The 17,866-nt window shown below is 44.7% G+C and overlaps 1 protein-coding gene and 1 long non-coding RNA gene across 22 annotated transcripts in view; one reads left to right on the top strand and one right to left on the bottom strand.

Moving 5' to 3' along the window:
• Positions 1–1,082: 1,082 nt before the first annotated feature.
• On the bottom strand, positions 1,083–17,858 carry LOC106699129. Of its 2 annotated transcripts, none has more exons than XR_002832080.1 (3): positions 17,644–17,858; positions 10,315–10,465; positions 1,083–1,552 (listed from the first exon to the last, which is right to left on the bottom strand). It is a non-coding gene; the product is annotated as an uncharacterized LOC106699129 (long non-coding RNA). The 2 variants fall into 2 exon arrangements; XR_001350581.2 differs by lacking the exon at positions 17,644–17,858 and adding an exon at positions 16,591–16,942.
• Positions 16,968–17,866, top strand: part of WDR20 (WD repeat domain 20) — a 53,373-nt gene continuing 52,474 nt past the window's right edge. For 7 of the 20 annotated variants that reach the window (XM_006100528.3, XM_023764067.1, XM_006100522.3 and 4 more), the window contains exon 1: positions 17,243–17,548. In XM_006100528.3, the coding sequence (XP_006100590.1) occupies positions 17,300–17,548 (249 nt within the window). In that variant the 5' untranslated portion in view covers positions 17,243–17,299. Of the gene's footprint in view, positions 17,549–17,866 lie in introns of all 20 variants that reach the window. The other 13 variants (XM_014465955.2, XM_014465954.2, XM_023764070.1 and 10 more) reach the window with 8 other exon arrangements.

The following is a 17,866-nucleotide window of genomic DNA, read 5'->3' as shown; positions in this document are numbered from 1 at the left end:
TGGTCCCCTTTCTTATTCTCCTGTGATTCCTCCTTGTCTCGTGGCTCCTTCTGGGAGATTTTCTCAATGTTCTTTTCCAACCTTTCTAGTCCTTTCATTCCTGCTATCATGTTTTTAGTATCCAAGACCTTTTTTATTTTCTTAAGTTTCTTACATAAATGTCATACTGTTTTTGCTTCATGGATGCAGTATCTACTCATCTGAGAATGTCAGCATTGGTTTTAAAATGTTCATCTTGCATAGTCTTTTTCTCCAATGTTGCTTTTCTCCTGTTCATCGGTTTTGATCTCTAAAGCTCACATTTAGAGGCTCCTCTCAGATGTCTGGGTAATCCTTGGTTGTCTGCTTACGATTAAGAGTCGGGGCTAGACCTAGCTGGTTTTGCCCAGTGGTTAGAAGGGTCTCGGGTTCAATTCCCGGTCAAGGGCATGTACCTCAGTTGTAGGCTTGATCCCCAGTCAGGGTCAGGGCATGTGTGGGAGGCAACCAATGGATATGTCTTTGCCACATCAATGTTTCTCTCTCTCTTTCCCCCTCCTCCCTCCCTTCCACTCTTCCTCTCAAAAATAAAAATCACAAAAAAACAATGGGAAAAAAATCCTTGGGTGGGGATTAAAAAAAAAGTCTAGGGCTAAAAATCTGTTTGAATATCTGAGCACATGGTTTTTAGGACTTTCAGACTTTGGGGTTCAATGGAGGGTAATCTGCATGTGTCGAAACTCTTACGTTTATATCTTGGGAACCGTCAGATTCTCCAGGAAAGAATCTCCTGAGATTTCTGCACAGAAAGTAAACATTTGGTTGTCAGTGTCCTAGGAGCCTAGTGAGGACAAAAGGATGGGAGCCCAGCATTCAGTAATCATATGCTCAATCTCATTTTCTGTTTTGTCTGCTTTTTAAAAATATGTTTTTATTGATTTTAGAGAGAGAGGAAGGGAGAGTGAGGGAGAGATAGAAACATGGATGAGACCCTCTCCCCGCCCCAGGAGCACCCCGCCCCCACAGCAGTTTCTCTCTCTTTCCCCACAGGTATGCATCTCCTAAACTCTAAGGGACACCCACCCGCCCCCCCCCCGCCACCGCAAGGCTTGCAAATATGCTCTTAATCATAAGCAGACAGCCAAGGGTTAACCAGACATCTGAGAGGAGCCTCTAAATGTGAGCTTTAGAGATCAAAACCGATGAACAGGAGAAAAGCAACGTTGGAGAAAAAGACTATGCAAGGAGATGAACATTTTAAAACCAATGCTGACATTCTCAGATGAGTAGATACTGCATCCATGAAGCAAAAACAGTATGACATTTATGTAAGACACTTCAGAAAATAAGCAAAAACAGTATGACATTTATGTGAAACTTCAGAAAATAAGCATGGGCAGCAGCAGCTGGCCCCAGGCTAACCCCCTACCCCTGTCACCAAGGCCCCTTTTCTCTGACTCCTTAGTGAGCCACAGCAGCCCAGCCTACGCTCACTTCCTTGCATAGTGTCTCTCCTGTTGCTTCTATCGTAGGCCGTTCCTTGTTTCACTGTCCCAGCTTTAATAAACGTCCTCTAAAAAGAAAAAGAAAAAGAAAAGAAAACACTGAGAGAGAAACATCAACATTGATGGCTTCCTCCTGCACATTACCAACTGGGGATTGTGAGCCCACAACCCAGGCATGTGCCCTGACTGGGAATGGAATCAGTGACGACCGGGAGGTCACTGGGTTTTTTTTATTTATTTTTTTTAGAGGAAGGGGGGGGGGGAGGAGAGAGAGCGAGAGAGTGAGAGATTGAGATTTGTTGTCCCATTCATTTATGAATTCATCGTTTGCTTCTTGTATGTGCCCTGATCAGAGATCAAACCCAAAACCTTGGTGCATCTGGACTCTGCTCTAACCGAGCTACCCCGCCAGGGCCCCTTCCTATTTCCAAGATACTACTTGTGACCTTAATGTGGTTTAGCATCCCCTGCCTCCTGCACACCTTCCCCTGGGGATGTGCCCTCAACCAAGGTACATGCCCTTAGCCGAACTCGAACCCGGGACCTTTCAGTCCACAGGCCAACACTCTATCCACTGAGCCAAACCGGTTAGGGCAAAAGAAAATATTTTTTAAAACAAAGCAAACACTTTTATTTTCTTATTTATTTTTTTGGTTAATCCTCACCCGAGGATATTTTTCCATTGATTTTTAAGGAGAGTGGCAGAGAGAGGGAAAGACAGAGAGAAATATCGATTAGAGAGAAACATATCAATTGGTTGCCTTCTGCACACACCCTGACCAGGGCCCAGGCCAGGGAGGAACCTGTAACCAAGGTACGTGCTGTTGACCAGAATCGAACCTGGGACCTTTCGGTCCACAGGCTGACGCTCTATTCACTAACCATTGGGCTCAAAGACTTTTATTTTCTATGCAAAGGTGATTCAGAGAATTTATACAAAGGTGGGAGGGGGCAGTGGAGCAGGGAGCTTCCTGAGTGAATTGCTTGTTTAAGTCCTTTGCCTGTTTTTTTCTACTGGGTTGTCTTTGTAATTGATTTTGAAAAGCATCTTTATTTTTAGGGATGTTATCTTCTTGCCATATGTGTTACACATATGTTTTCCAAGTTTGTCATCTTTTTAAATGGTGTTTTGTGCCATGCAAGACATAGAATAAAAATATCCTATGGCTTCTGAGTTTTGGGCTATTTTTAGGAAAGCCTTTCCCATTTCAAGACTATAAATATATTTATTTAAATAGTTTCTTTGTGGACTCTTATGGTTAATTTTTATATTTAAATCTCTGCTCCATCTGGAGTTTATTTTGGAATAAGGAGAGAAGTAGGAGTCTATATTTATTTTGTTATAAATGGCTAGCTGTTTCAATACCTTTCATTAAATTAACCATGCCATTTTTATCATAAGTCCATTTTTACTGGGGTCTAATTCTGTACTCTTGTATTCCAGTGATGTTTTAATTAAAGAGGTTTCATAATATTTGGGAGAAAAGTCCCCCCCTGCCCCAACATTACTCTTCTTTTTGAAAATTTCCCATAGTGAGGGAAGCCCAGGTCCTGGGTGACAGAGGGAAGCCGGTACGGAAGGAAGGCCTATTCTTGCACGAATTTGGTGCATCGGGCCTCTAGTACAGTCATAAATAGCGACAGTTTCATTTCGAGCTTTTTCTTACTGCGCTGGCCAGTGCTTCCAACACATCATCAAATAATGGGATCATGAGTAGAACTTGTGTCATGTCTTTTAACCTTACGTCCAGTGCTCTTTTTGGGTATGTGCTCAACCCACTAAACAGTTCCTGAGCATCAATTACCTATAAAGCATTGTTCTATATGAGAAAGACATGGCAAAAAGAAAAATAAATTGTTCTATGTCCAAATTAGTAATCTTTTCTTTCCCAGTAAACAGATCTAGAGCCTGTTGATAATCCTTATGCTGTTAAAACCTCTCCAGCAAATTCAATATCCTACCCCAGTGGTCGGCAAACTCATTAGTCAACAGAGCCAAATATCAACAGTACAACGATTGAAATTTCTTTTGAGAGCCAAATTTTTTAAACTTAAACTATATAGGTAGGTACATTGTTATTAACTTAATTAGGGTACTCCTAAGCTGGCCTTTGCTAAAAACATCCTCAATCTGATTGAGGTACGTTCGCTGAGGTCGACCCCTTCCAACGCTACCATCCACACTCATCTTGTATACTTGTTTCGTCTATCTCCTTTCGTTCATCCTCTCTATATGTCCAAACCATCTCAACATACCTTTCTCAATCCTCGACACTACATCTTCTTTCACTCCACAATGTTCCCTAAAATTAACTTAATAAACTTTACTTAAAGTTTTAAGTCTTAGTTAAACTATAGGTACATTGAATAAAACTTGATATCATACTTAATAATGATATTATTTATTGATAAAATTAAATTCCTTACAATTTACCTTACAATGTCCATAAAATTAAATCATGACAATGACTGACAAACACTAATGTGAACAATGGCCTTGCATCTCCTTGGAAAGTTTGGGTAAGTCAGGTTTGTATATTGTTGTTTTTAATTTTAGGCACCATTCCAGGTTCTCATCAATAGGACGGCTTCTCAATTTACTCTTGATAAGGTTCATGCTTGAAAATGATTGTTTGCATAAATATGTAGACACGAATAAGGAAAGAACAGCAAACGCTAGTTTTTTCAGTTGATTATATGAGTCAGGAATACTATTCCAGGTGTTAAAAATCAACATATCTTCCTTCTCCAGGTCTTTCAAAGCAGACCACTTGTGCTGTGAACTAAGTTCACATTTGTTTTTCTCCAATATTTCTATATCAGCACAAAGACGCTCAAATTTCAAGCTCCACAGTTCTTTGTTTTTTAAATCCAGCAATTGCATTTCAAAGTTGCCAATGTCAATATAATAATAAAGCCACCAACACAAAAGAATTACAATTCTTAAATTGATGACAAAAATACCTGTAGGATTTGCAGCTGGTTGGAAAAATACAGGTAACTTTATGCTTCGAGTAGGTACTTTTGTCATCCGCGAGCGATTTGCGGACGCGACTAGCACTAACCACTGCACAATGAGACTGCTGACTGACTGGCTCACTCAACTCGTGCATGAATCACGCACGCCTCCCCCACGCTGCGTATCCCTCGGCCCGCCTGCACCGCGTCTCCCGTCGCCTGACTGACCAACACCCCCCACTTTTTCTAACGCCACTTCTTCAAAATAGACTCACCCAGGCCGAAAACCGACTTCTGCGCACGGGCCACGAAGTTTCAATTGCACTGTATGTGTGCGCCCGCACGTGGTATTTTGTGGAAGAGCCACACTCAAGGGGCCAAAGAGCTGCATGTGGCTCGCCAGCCGTGGTTTGCCGACCACTGTCCTACCCTATTAAGTTGACATGTGGCCCTAAAGAATTAGGACAGTATTTTATTTTGGGGGAGAGGAAATTGGAATGAGTAGGGACTAAAGAAGTGACTGAACAATGGGGATGATAAATATTTACTCCAAAGCCAAATACATAAAATATAAATAAGGGAGATAAGCACTTCCCCCCCCCCCCATGCTAGACAGCAGAGCTATCTGAAGGCACGGGGTGTGAGCCTCAGGCGGAGCAGAGCTTGGGGTGAGGTATGAGAGAAGGAAGCAGGCAGGTGTTCGGTGCGTGAGCTGCAATCACGCGGAGCTGACCGCCTAGGGAGATGAGATCCACGGTACAGTTAAGCATTAACACAGAGTGCTCAAAGCTAGAGAATGTTTCTCAGAGGAGGCAAGTCATGCATTTGTCAGATATATATTGAGTGCCTACCGCAGGTCAGGCCTCATCTGGATACAAAACACCAAACAAAAAAGACAGGTCCCTGTTCTCAAAAGGGCCTACAGTCCACGGGGGGAGGCGGGTGTTACTTAGGGAAACGTGTGAAAACGCGTGGATATATAATGAGTACATCATTAGAAATTGTGTAAGTGCTATAAAGGCAATAACAAAGCTGAGAAAATAAGAAAGTACATCATTTAGATTTTGGGCATCAGGGAGAGGTGAGGACACAGCCCTGAAGCTGAAACCCGAGGGATGAACAGGCAGAGGGATTTTTTGGGTTAAGGTTTAGAGGATGCAGCAAATTCTATCCCCTCTGGCGACCGGAGCGGAAAGGGAACCTAACTTGTGCCAAGGCACGAAAGCCCAGGTGTGACAGGTATGAGGAACCACAGGTATCACAGCTCAGTGATGGAGCATGCAGAAATGGAAACACCAGGAAGGGAAAAAAAAAAAGATAAAAATACGAGCAAGGTGGAAAAGGAGAAAACTAGATATAGATGCAGTACGTGTTGTGCGTTTGCCTCATGCTTCACGATCTAGGAGGGGTCTCCCGCTTTGCAGTGAGAGAGTGGTCCCTGCGCCAGTGAACCGGAGCCTCACCAGGTAAATACCAGAAATAGCCGCCCTTTGCGGTCACCTTCCAGGGAGAACCCCCTGCCCGTCCTAGACCAGATCTTGTTAGTCAGATAGACTGTATTTTTACTTTTCTAAATAGGAACTTCTCAAATGGATTAAAAAAAATAGTAATGGCCCAGCTGGCATGGCTCAGTGGTTGACGTCGTCCTATGAACCAGGAGGTCACAGTTCAATTCCAGGTCAGGGCACATGCCCCCGTTGTGGGCTCGATCCCCAGTGTGGGGCGTGCAGGAGGCAGCCCATTAATTATTCTCTCTCATCATTGATGTTTCTATCTCTCCTTCCCTCTCCTTTCCTCTCTGAAATCAATAAAAATATATTTAAAAAATAAAAAAATGTTTTTATTGATTTTTTTTTGAGAGAGAGAGGAAAGGAGAGGGAATAGAAAAACAGAAACATCAATGAGAGAGAGAGACATCGATTGGCTGCCTCCTGCATGCGCCCTAATGGGGATTGAGCCCACAACCCATGCATGTGCCCTGCCTGGGAATCGAACCTAGATTCTCTTGGTTCATAGGTCAACGTTCAACCACTACAATGGATTTTTACGTTAACAAATGCATCTTACTTTGGGTCACAGGCCCCCAGACACAAGTCCACAGAAAGTCCACAGAAGCATATGGTGGTAGGTCACTGGGCAGCCAGCGGTGTGGCCAGCACAACTCTTCCCTTCACTCTCCTTCTCTCTTTCCTGTTTAAGGTCCTCAGAGGGAGTAAGTTAGAAACTGTTATTGAGGTTATCAAGCTTGAACGCAGTTAGAAACTGTTATTGAAGTTATCAAGCTTGAGTGCCCTTCTCTAATCTCTGAAGAGATAAAACCTACACTATTGACTGGGCTGCTTGGACAGGCTGTCATTGAACCGATAACTGGGGGAGGTTTACAGTGAAAAATAAAGCTGGTTCTATCTACAAAAAGTGGTGTCCTCATCCGGGTGCAGTGCTAAGAATACTCTAATAATTCAACCGGTTCCGTGTCTGTGAGTGACAGGATGTCACAGCCTTGTGACAACCGATTCTCTCATTTTCTTCCTATGTTTTTCCTTCATTATGTGGACTGGAACCCACATTTCTGTCTTCTCCCTGGAGTCTAAGAGAATTAAAACAGCACATGTGGAGCTATTTTTATATGAGGGTGGGAGTCAGCTCTGAGTTTTTTAAGGCCGGGACCCAAGAGATGGCACGATAGGTAGAGGTTTTGTTTTTCAGTGGAGAAAGAGCAATTCTGTTGACCACTGCCACAACATGGCCAAACTCTCGGGCACACTGCCCACTGTTTCCTCTTTGCAGCTACTGTCCTTGCTCGGCATGCTTATAGGGCATGGGAGGAGGTGGGAGCAGTGCAGGCTGGGAGTTTGCCCAGGAGACATGGTAGGTAAGTCACTATTGGAGCCTGGTGTCCTAGAGGGGACAAGAGGGACTTATTACGAGAGCGTGGTGGAGAAATCGTTTCCACACCAAGAGATATCTCTTCCTTTGATCCTAGAAGAAAAGTGGGAGAATGGGTTCATGTAGAGATAAAAATGCAGGTACAACTTGGGAGGTTCATATTTTATGGTAGAGATTACCGACTGTTTGGTTCTCTGAACCCTTATTGTCCTGTAACTTCTTCATGTCACCCCTAGACGGTCCATTTACTAGGTAAGGCCAACAAACCTAACAATTATTCATTTCTCATAATTTAGTAGCTGTCTGAGACATAAATTGGGCACTATACTGGGTGTGCTCTAGTTTTAATAACACATATAATTCACCCATTTACAGTGTATAATTCAGTGGTTTTTAGTATATTCAGAATTGTGCAACTATTCACACAATCACTATTAGAACATTTTCATCACCCAAGAGACCTTGTACCCAAGCAGTCACCCCTCCTCCCCCTTTCCCCACCACCTCTAGGCAACCACTCACCTATTTTCTGTCTCAAAAGACTTGCCTGTTCTAAACATTTCATATAAATGGAATCATACAGTATGTGGCCTTTTGTGTCTGCCTCCTGTCATTTACATAATGTTCTCAAGGATTACACGTGTTGTATGTATCGGTATTTCATTCCTTTTTCTGGCTGAATAATACTCCATTGTATGGATAGACCACATTTTGTGTATCCATTCATCAGTCAATGAACATTTGGGTTATTTCTACTTTGTGGCTATTATGACTAACGCTGCTATGAGCATTCACGTACAAGATTTTGTGTGGACCTGTTTTCACTTCTCTTGGGTATATACTAAGAGTGGAATTGCTGGGTCATATGGTAGCTGTTTAAACAGATAAAAATATTTTTTAAAAATCTTCACCAGAGATATCACTTGATTTTTTTAAAGAGAAAGGAAGGAAGGGAGGGAGAAAAGGAAGGTAAGAGGGAGGAAAGCGGGGGGTGGAGGGGGGAGAAAGAAAAAAAACACACAAAAAACATTGATCAGTTGCCTCCTGTATGCACCCTGACTGGGCATTGAACCTGAAACCTAGGTATGTGCCCTGACGGGGATCAAACCTGAAACCTTTTGGTGTACGGGACGACACTTCAACCAATTGAGCAACCTGGTCAGGACAGATGTTTTTTGCTGCTGTTAATCCTCTCCCAAGGATATTTTCTGCTCCATTGATTTTTAGAGAGTGGAAGGGAAGGAGGGGAGGGAGGGGGAGGGGAGAGAGAAAAATCAATGTGAGAGAGAGACATTGATTGGTTGCCTCTTGCACGTACCCTGATCAGGGATCCAGCTTATAACCAGGTACAGGCCCTCAACTGGGAATTGAACTCAGGACCCTTCAGCGCACGGGCGATGATCTAACCACTGATTCATACTGGTCAGGACCAGGGCAACTGTTCAAACCTTTGAGAAATGCCAGACTATTAGCCAACGTGGCTGCGCTGTTTTACATTCCTACTAGCGTGTGTATGAGGGTTTGAATCTCTCCACATACTCACCACTTGTTATCTGTCTTTTTGATGATAGCCATCCTAATGGGTACGAAGTAGCATCTCATTGTGGTTTTGATTTGCATTTCCCTGATGGCAATGATGCTGAGCATCTTTTCATGTGCTTACTGGCCATTTGTGTATCTTCTTTGGAGGAAAGTCTATTTGGGTCTTTGGCCCACTTTAAAGTTAGGTTATTTGTGTTTTGTGTAGGAGTTCTTTACAGATTCTACATACAAGTACTTTATCAGAGATATGATTTGCAAATATTTTATTCCATTCTGTGAGGTCTCTCTTCTAATTTTGAGTTTTAAAAAACATCCTTTGCATTAAAAAAATATAATTGCTTCACTTAAATTGCTATTCTTCACCTTTCGGTAATGTATAATTTTAAAATGAATATTTTTTTAAAATTTTACTTTAAGATGTTTCTCTTTTGAGACCTGAATTCAAATTTTGTCTCTGCTAATATCTAGCTCTAGATCAGGGGTGGGGAACATCTGGCCCATGAGCCATATAAGGCCCAAAAAGTCATTGGGTCTGGCCCTGCCAAGGCATTAGAGGTGAGTTAATTAAATGTTTCACCAAATACTAATTTTTAAGTTGATAATTTTGTATGGGCCACAAGTGATGTTATAAATATCCAAATGGCCCTTGGCAGGACAAAAGGTTCCTAACCCCTGCACTAGACAGTAACTTAGACAAGTCATTTTAATTTTTCTGACACTAAGTTTTCTCATACCTAAAAAGATAATGGTTCCTATTTATAAGGTTGTTCATGAAGTAAGAGCAGGTATAAGCACTTAGCATTAATGCCTACCTAGTGGGCTCTCACAAAATGTGCTGTATTTGAATACCTTAAAAGATCTTTAAGAAGCACTTATATTTCAAGATATGTGTGAAATATTAAGTACTGCATCCACTTAATGATTACTTAAAAAGGAATAAGATGCTGCCCAGCCAGTGTGGTTCAGTGGTTGAGCATTGACCTATGAACCAGGAAGTCACAGTTGGATTCCTGGTCAGGATATACCCGGGTTGTGCACTCGATTCCCAGTAGGGGGCGTGCAGCCAATCAATGTTTCTCTCTCATCATTAATGTTTCTCTCTCTTTTTTCCTCTCTCTGAAACCAACAAAAAATAATTTTTTAAAAAAAGAAATAAGATGCTTTGTACATGATCAATTTGTATCTAAAAACATATAATTTAGCCAATGTGGCACAGTTGGTTGAGCATTGTCCTGTTCACCTAAGGGATGTGGGTTTGATTCCTAGTCAGGGCACATACCCAGGTTGCAGGCTAGATACCCTGTTAAGGGTGTGTACAGGAGGCAACCGATAGATGTTACTCTCTCTCCCTCTTTCTCTAGAATAAATGAAAAACATACACTTAGATGAGGATTAAAAATAAATAAATCACAATTTAGCAATCCTAATGGTGTGTCAGACTTACCATTCTGCAGATCTGAGGCAGAAGTAGAAGTGGTATTTAAGGACACTATGTTATGGGATGTTTTCCAAGTTTATTTTCAAGTCCCATAATGGTCTTATAAAGAAGTACTGAATCATCTATCCAGCAGTTCTCAACCTCTGGGTCGCGACCCCTGAAAATACATCCTGCATGTCAGATATTTACATTACGATTCATAACAGTAGCAAAATTAGTTATGAAGTAGCAACGAAAATAATTTTATGGTTGGGGGTCACTACAACATGAGGAACTGTATTAAAGGGTCACGGCATTAGGAAGGTTGAGAACCACTGATACTAATAAAAGGGTAATATGCTAATTAGACCGGATAGACCGGACATCTTCCAGACGTCCTTCGGACAAAAGCTGCAGTGGCTGTGAGGGCAGAGGAGGGCCAGCAGCCGCGGAAGCTGGCAGTGGCAGCAGCAGCGGGGTGATGGGGGCGGCGCCTTCCCCTGATAGGTCCGGTTGCCTCGCACAGAGGGAGGCCAGAGGCAGCAGCAGCGGTGGGGTGATGGAGGCGGTGCCTTTCCCTGATTGGCCCAGTTGCCTCCTGCAGAGGGAGGCCAGACTCAGGCTTAGGCCTGCTCCCTGGGGGACATCCCCTGAGGCCTCCTGGACTGTGAGAGGGAGTAGGCCAGGTTGAGGGTCCCCCCCCTCCAGTGCATGAGTTTTCATGCACCAGGCCTCTAGTAATGTAATAGTAGAATAAGCTCATCCAACAAGATAAATCTGAGGTTGGTTACTTTATATAGTGAGTCAGTAAAGATTTCAAATATGGTTCCTAAAGATACCCTTCTATGTCTATTTCTCTTTAGAAGGTCACTGTGGCAAACACGTGTTCTCCTCAAATTTAAAAACAAACAGGCAAACATGCTTTTCTAATGGATTATTCTCTGAATCTGAAAAACAATAAGTTTGACCTAAAGTGAATACTCTACATGTATTACATTGAAAAAAAAATGGTATGTTTTAGTCCCCAACCTCCTGGATTGTCCCACTGCTCATACTCACTCCCTTGGTGATGGTACCCAGGCTTTAAATCCATTTCTTAGCTAATGACTGCCAAGTACATGTTGGCAGCTCGGTCTAAGGTAGCCCTTGATTAGTCACGGTCTCCTGGATGTTTCCTCTAAGTGCCTAACAGCCACCTCCCCCACTCATGTTAAAAGATGAACTCCTGATCTTCCTTTCAAAACCTGCTCCTTCCCAGGCTTCTCATCTAAGTTAATGACACTTCCACTCTCCAGCTGTTGTACCTACTCTAGATTTATTCTTTTTTCTTTTTAAAATATATTTCTTTATTGATTTCAGAGAGAAAGGGAGAAGGGGAGAGAGAGAGAAACATCAATGATGAGAATCATTGATTGGCTGCCTCCAACAGGTCCCCTACTGGGGATTGAGCCTGCAACCCAGGCATGTGCCCTTGGCTGGAATCGAACCTGGCCAACGCTCTATCCACTGAGCCAAAGCATGTAGGGCTGGATTTATTCTTGACTCCTCCATTTCTCCCATAAATCATATCTAATCTGCTGGGAAGTCCCATTGGCTTTACCTCCAGAATACATCTAGGATACTCTAACCTCTCTCAGTCTGGACTGCGACCACCCCTAGTCCAAGCCTCCACTTCCTTTGGCTGGGATTACTACACTAGCCTCCCAATGGGACCTTCCACTCTTGCTTCCCACAGTCTACCTTCAAATCAGCAAATGGATTTTAAAGCCTGCAGTGGCTTCCCTGCCCACTCTGCTCTAGCCACTCTGGCCGACTGACTTGTGTTCTATTTTGTGTTAGGAGCAAAAGTAGAATATTGGGAACTAGCTATGTTTATGGGAAATATAATTATGCTCTGTTAACTGTGATTGCCTTGTTCTGGTTAAAGAAAGGAAATTCTAACCTGGCTGGGAGTTGTACGCCCCACCCTGGGACCTGGGAGTCAACCTTGGAATGCAGTCCATTTTCATTCAAGAACTGCCTATTATTATGGAAAGACTGACAACTTTGTTGCACAAACAATGGAGTACCAATCCAGCTTCCTACTTCCCTATGCCTGTAATCCCTACTTCCCCATGTAATCCTTGTCCTACCCTATATAAGCAGCTGGTTTATGGGGGCCTGCAGAGCAGATGCTTTGTGGCTGACCTGCTGCTCTTCCATACTGATGGCAGTATTGGAATAAATGCTTATATGTGACTCAACCCTGTTTCTGCTTAATTGGCTCAAGTAGCGACAGGCAGCAAGGACCTATTGATTGTCCGGTTACATAAACACACCGTGGCTTTTTCCTCTGCATGCTTGGCACTTTCCCCTGATAGGCCATGGCTCATGCCCTCACCTCTTTCAAGTCTTTGCTGAAATGTCACCTTCTCAATGAGGCTTATCTTGATCACCATATTTTAAACTGTAACCTACCCAACACATTCCCAACCCTCTTATCCTGCTCTACTTCTTTTCCTAGCACAATCACTATTTGGTTTACTTATTTGTGTTTATTGTTTATCCTCTGTCTTCTCCTTGCAAGAATATAAACTCCACAAGTGAGGGATTTTTGTTTACTGATGCCTCCCAAAGGCTAGAACCGAGTGGCACACCTGAGCACTCAAATATTTGAGGATATAAAGAATCTTTAAAGACCGAACCTGGCTAGAGAACCTGGCTAGAACCTGGCTAGGCTGCTGATCAACTGGAAAAAAAGAAAAAAAAAAGAATCTTAATGAGTCTGGCTGGTGTGATTCAATGGTTGAGTGTCGACCTATGAACCAGGAAGTCACAGTTGGATTCCTGGTCAGGGCACATGCCCAGGTTGTAGGCTCAATCCCCAGTAGGGGACATGCAGGAGGGAGCCTATCCATGATTCTCTCTCATTGATGTTTCTCTCTCTCTCTTCCTCTCCCTTTCTCTCTCTGAAATCAACAAAAACATTAAAAAAATAATTTGAATGAGGCCCCTCATATCCTCGAGTGTGCATACAACCTGGTTGAAAGACAGCATGTACTGTACATACTAAAAGATAAATACCAATACAAGACAATTAGCACTTGGAGTGCGGGAAACGAGTTAAGTCGGCTCGCGTGAATTGCGCGTACTCCGCGGGAGCCGTCTTTAACTCGGTTCATATAGATTTGCGGTGGAGTGCGGGAAACGTGTAAACTCGGGCCGATTGTAACTGCGTATTACCAAATATTTGTTTGTAATCCACCCTTTTGGTGGATGGAACAAAACCAAAAGACAGAGCCATCTTATATTTTGGCGGGAAATTCACCCGCACTCCAAGTGTTAGCATATTCTAATAAATACCAAAAGAAGGTTATGGTTTAGGATATTATACATGGAAAATGAAAGCTTAGCCCTAGCTGGTTTGGCTCGGTGGATAGAGCATCGGACTGCGGACTGGAAGGTCCCAGGTTCGATTCCAGTCAAGGGTACATGCTTGGGTTGCGGGCTCAATCCCCAGAAGGTGATCAATGATACTCTCTCATCATTGATGTTTCTATCTCTCTCTCCCTCTCCCTTCCTCTCTGAAGTCAATAAAAATATATTAAAAAAGAAAAAGAAAAATGAAGGCTTGGCAAAGTGCCACAGAAGTTTAGAGAGGTAATTTTTAAATTGGGGAGGGGGGGTGGTCACACCTCTTTGAAAATTTGATGAAGGCTACAGACTCCAATAACATAATAAAACATGTACACAACATTTTGAATACAATTACAAAGAGTTCAAACACTTCCTGAAGCCAGTCATGTATCCTGAATAGGGAATGCTTGGTTTCAAATATGGTTTTATCACCAGGAGCTTGGGAAAGGCTTGGTGAGGATGGGACTTAGACTAGGCCTAAGAACAGGCTATGAAGGGGAAAGCAGAGGAAAGAAGGTTCTTTTCCAGCAAGAGAAAGAGCTAAGGGTGATGCAGAACAGTCTGACTGGAATGCAGGCTTTCTGCAATATGTAACAACAGGCTGAGAATTACTGGGTGCATGACTTAAATAATATGGCTGTTGTAAGTCATTGAAAGTTTCTGGGCAATAATGCAATATCTAAAGTAATGTTTTAAGGAAATTAATTTGGAAGTTGTTTATAGGAGCAAAGTTGAGAGAAAAAGTGAAATTAAGGAAATCATTCATAAAGCTATCTATATATGTAAAAGCCCAGGGACTGGAATGGTGGAATGACCAGATTGACTGGAACGACCAGTAGCTATAACACGCACTGTGGCAGCCAACCAGCCTGATCTGGGCCCTGATCGGCCCCCAACACCCGGATCAGGGGTGGGGCTGGCTGGCCAACTGCCTGTGGCCCCTCCCCCCTGCTGGCCCAACCCCACCCGTGTATGAATTTGTGCACTGGGCCTCTAGTTACATAATAATTCAAGTTTGAAGAAAAGGAAAGGGAACTGCTAAGGTTTAGAAACTGATGAATTGGAGGCACAAATCCAATAAGAAATTCCAGTATGAAACTGAAAATCAGAAATGAATTTCAGGTCAGGCCCAGTTATATATGTTCAGGTATTATTTACTGCATCCTTAAGTGTGTGGGGAGAAAAACTAAGAATAGAGATTATTCAAAGGTATTGATGGGACAAAGTGAACAGCCTATTATAATTGTGATCACAATAAAATATGTTAAATTCATACAGAATAAAACCCTAATAGAATGCTTGAGGCATACAGGTATTCTGGGTAATTGAAAGCTGTGGTTGAGGGCTAACAAAATATTTTTGTTTTAATTTTTGCTTGCTGAGTTTTTTTCCAAAAAGTATTATTATGCTTTTATCCCCCTTGATAACGGGAACACAACTGAATTATTTTTAGACTAGAGGCCCGATGCATGAAATTCGTGCAAGAGTAGGCCTCCTTCCCCCGGCTGCCGGCACAGGCTTTCCTCTAGCACCCAGGACCCAGGCTTCCCTCAGGCCACCAGCAGGCATCCAGGCTTTCCTCACAGCCCTGACTTCGTCCAGAAGGACATGTGGTCTAATTATCATATTATGCTTTTATTATTATAGATGATTCAGGATGTCACTATCCCTCAAGGTGATCATTATAAATATACTATAGGCCCGGTGCATGAATTCATGCACGGGTGAGGTCCCTTGGCGTGGCTGGCGATTGGCCGTCTTGCCCAGTCCCGATCAGGACTGGTCGGCCAGGGGGAGGGACTGTGGGCAGTTGGCCGGCCAGCCCCGCCCCCTTGTAGAACTCCCGGTCAAGGGGACAATTTGCATATTAGCCTTTTACTATATAGGATATTTTTTTTTAAATATATTTTATTGATTTTTTACAGAGAGGAAGGGAGAGAGATAGAGAGTTAGAAACATCGATGAGAGAGAAACATCTATCAGCTGCCTCCTGCACATCTCCCACTGGGGATGTGCCCGCAACCAAGGCACATGCCCTTGACCGGAATCAAACCTGGGACTTTTCAGTCCGCAGGCCGACGCTCTATCCACTGAGCCAAACCGGCTTTGGCTATATAGGATATTTTTAATGTAAAATAACAGTTACAGAAAATTGGGATACATCCATGGTGACCACAGAAGACATCCTGGTATTTTAAAAGCATTCTGATATTTATTAGACTTTTAGGTAAATGCAGATAACATCAAAACAATATAACAAGAAAATTTTAAAGTACTTTAAGGACCTATTAATTAAGCAGAATGTTAGTGTTGTTGTGTTTTTTGTTTTTTGCCAACAAAAGATACAAGATGTTAGTGTCAAATGCATTATTACATCATTGGCACAGTTTCCACCGGCATCTACTTGCTTTGTGATACATAAGATGTTTATGATTTAGACTCCTCTCACTTTAGAACTTACCTCCCACCACTTCTTTTGTGGCCCTCCAGCTGCAATGTGAACTTAAAGGAATCGTTCATTTTTTCTGTACCAAATGTCTCTGCCCCTCCCGGAATTCTGCCAGAATGCTTCTGTCACCTCAGAAACGTTCTTGTTCTAGTGCAACATGCTCAGAGGCCCAGGAAGAAAATGCTGACTGTTTCGCCTTCAACACGTGTGCCTGCCCTTACATATCTAGACGCAGCACAGTATATGCACAAAACTATGCCTGGGAAACTATTTCGCAGCTTCCACTTGAGCCTCTTAAAAAAAAAATCAACCGTCTAAGGCTTAGACTCTAAGCAAAGGGCTATTAATAACTGGGCAAGACAAGTGAATCCTACTTAGTCTCTGATTCCCGTCCCCTCGCCGCTTTTCTCTAAAAACCTGGTGAAGACACACTTAACACAAGTGCCGACTCAACCTACTTTTCTTAAAATCAGCCACCGCTCACCCATAACAGGTATTCAGGTATCTGACTTGCAAGCTCACGTGCTGGGTGTATATATACACCACTCTCCCTCCACCCGTCTAAACAGGATGGCGATTCGCAAAACTCGGGTCCTCGAGTGCCCGGAGGTGCAGAAGGGATCCCGACGGTCGCAGGGGAGGGGGGGCGGGCGGCCGAAGGGCAGGTCCCAAGGGAGGGGGACCGCCCCCCGCCCCTCCCGAGGCACAACATTGGGGCTCCGGCTCCCCTCGCGGCAGAAGGGGGCGGCAGCCGAGGCAGCTTTCTTCCTCAGCGCCTCCGGGTCCCGGGGTGTCTCGGGTCCCAGCCGCCCCGAGCTCACCTCCGCGCTGCCCACCGCAGCCCCGTTACCGTAGGAGTCCCCGGACCTGCCCGGGCGGAGGATGCGGGCGGAGCCGTCCTCACCTGCGCCGCACAGGGGCCGAACCAGGCCGCGCCCAGGGGCGGAGCCTGCGCCCCCCACCGCGTGGAGCGAGCCAGGTGAGCACGCCTGCGCAGTCGGGCCGTAAACAAGCCCGCCCCTGCCCCTCGGCCTGCCTCCGCCGGGGCCGGCTCGCGGGTGGGCGGGGCCAGGAGGAAGGGGCGGGGGGAGCGCGCGAGGCCCGGACGGCGCCTGCGCGGTGGGCGTGATCCGGGCACTTAGGGCAGGATGAACGCTGCTTTCCAAGATGGCGACGGAGGGAGGAGGGAAGGAGATGAACGAGATTAAGACCCAATTCACCACCCGGGAAGGTCTGTACAAGCTGCTGCCGAACTCGGAGTACAGCCGGCCCAACCGGGTGCCCTTCAACTCGCAGGGATCCAACCCTGTCCGCGTCTCCTTCGTAAACCTCAACGATCAGTCTGGCAACGGTGACCGCCTCTGCTTCAATGTGGGCCGGGAGCTCTACTTCTATATCTACAAGGGGGTCCGCAAGGTACCGACCCGGGCGTCACCGGGGCCGCCGGCGGCGTGGGCAGATGCCGGGAGCAGGGCGGTGACCGCGGGGGCCAGGGTGACCGTCGCGCTTACTTTTGAGTGGGCCGGCAACTCCACTGGGGTGCTCCTGAGGACGGGGGGCTCTGGAGAGCAGGGTGGGGGCGGTGGCCGGGCCGGGGGTGCAGGGTCCCGTCCGGGAGGCCCCGGGGCCGCTGCCTCCCGTCGGGCAGGGTCCGGCCGGCGCCGCCAGGCTCTGACACGGCCCGGGAGCGGGCCTGCGGAGTCCCCGGAAGAGGTGGGGTGGCCGTCTGCTGCT

Source organism: Myotis lucifugus, unplaced genomic scaffold (assembly GCF_000147115.1).
Source record: "Myotis lucifugus unplaced genomic scaffold, Myoluc2.0 scaffold_316, whole genome shotgun sequence".
NCBI lineage: Eukaryota > Metazoa > Chordata > Mammalia > Chiroptera > Vespertilionidae > Myotis > Myotis lucifugus.
The sequence above is the reverse complement of the archived record's forward strand: the minus strand, read 5'-3'. Positions and strand labels throughout refer to the sequence as shown.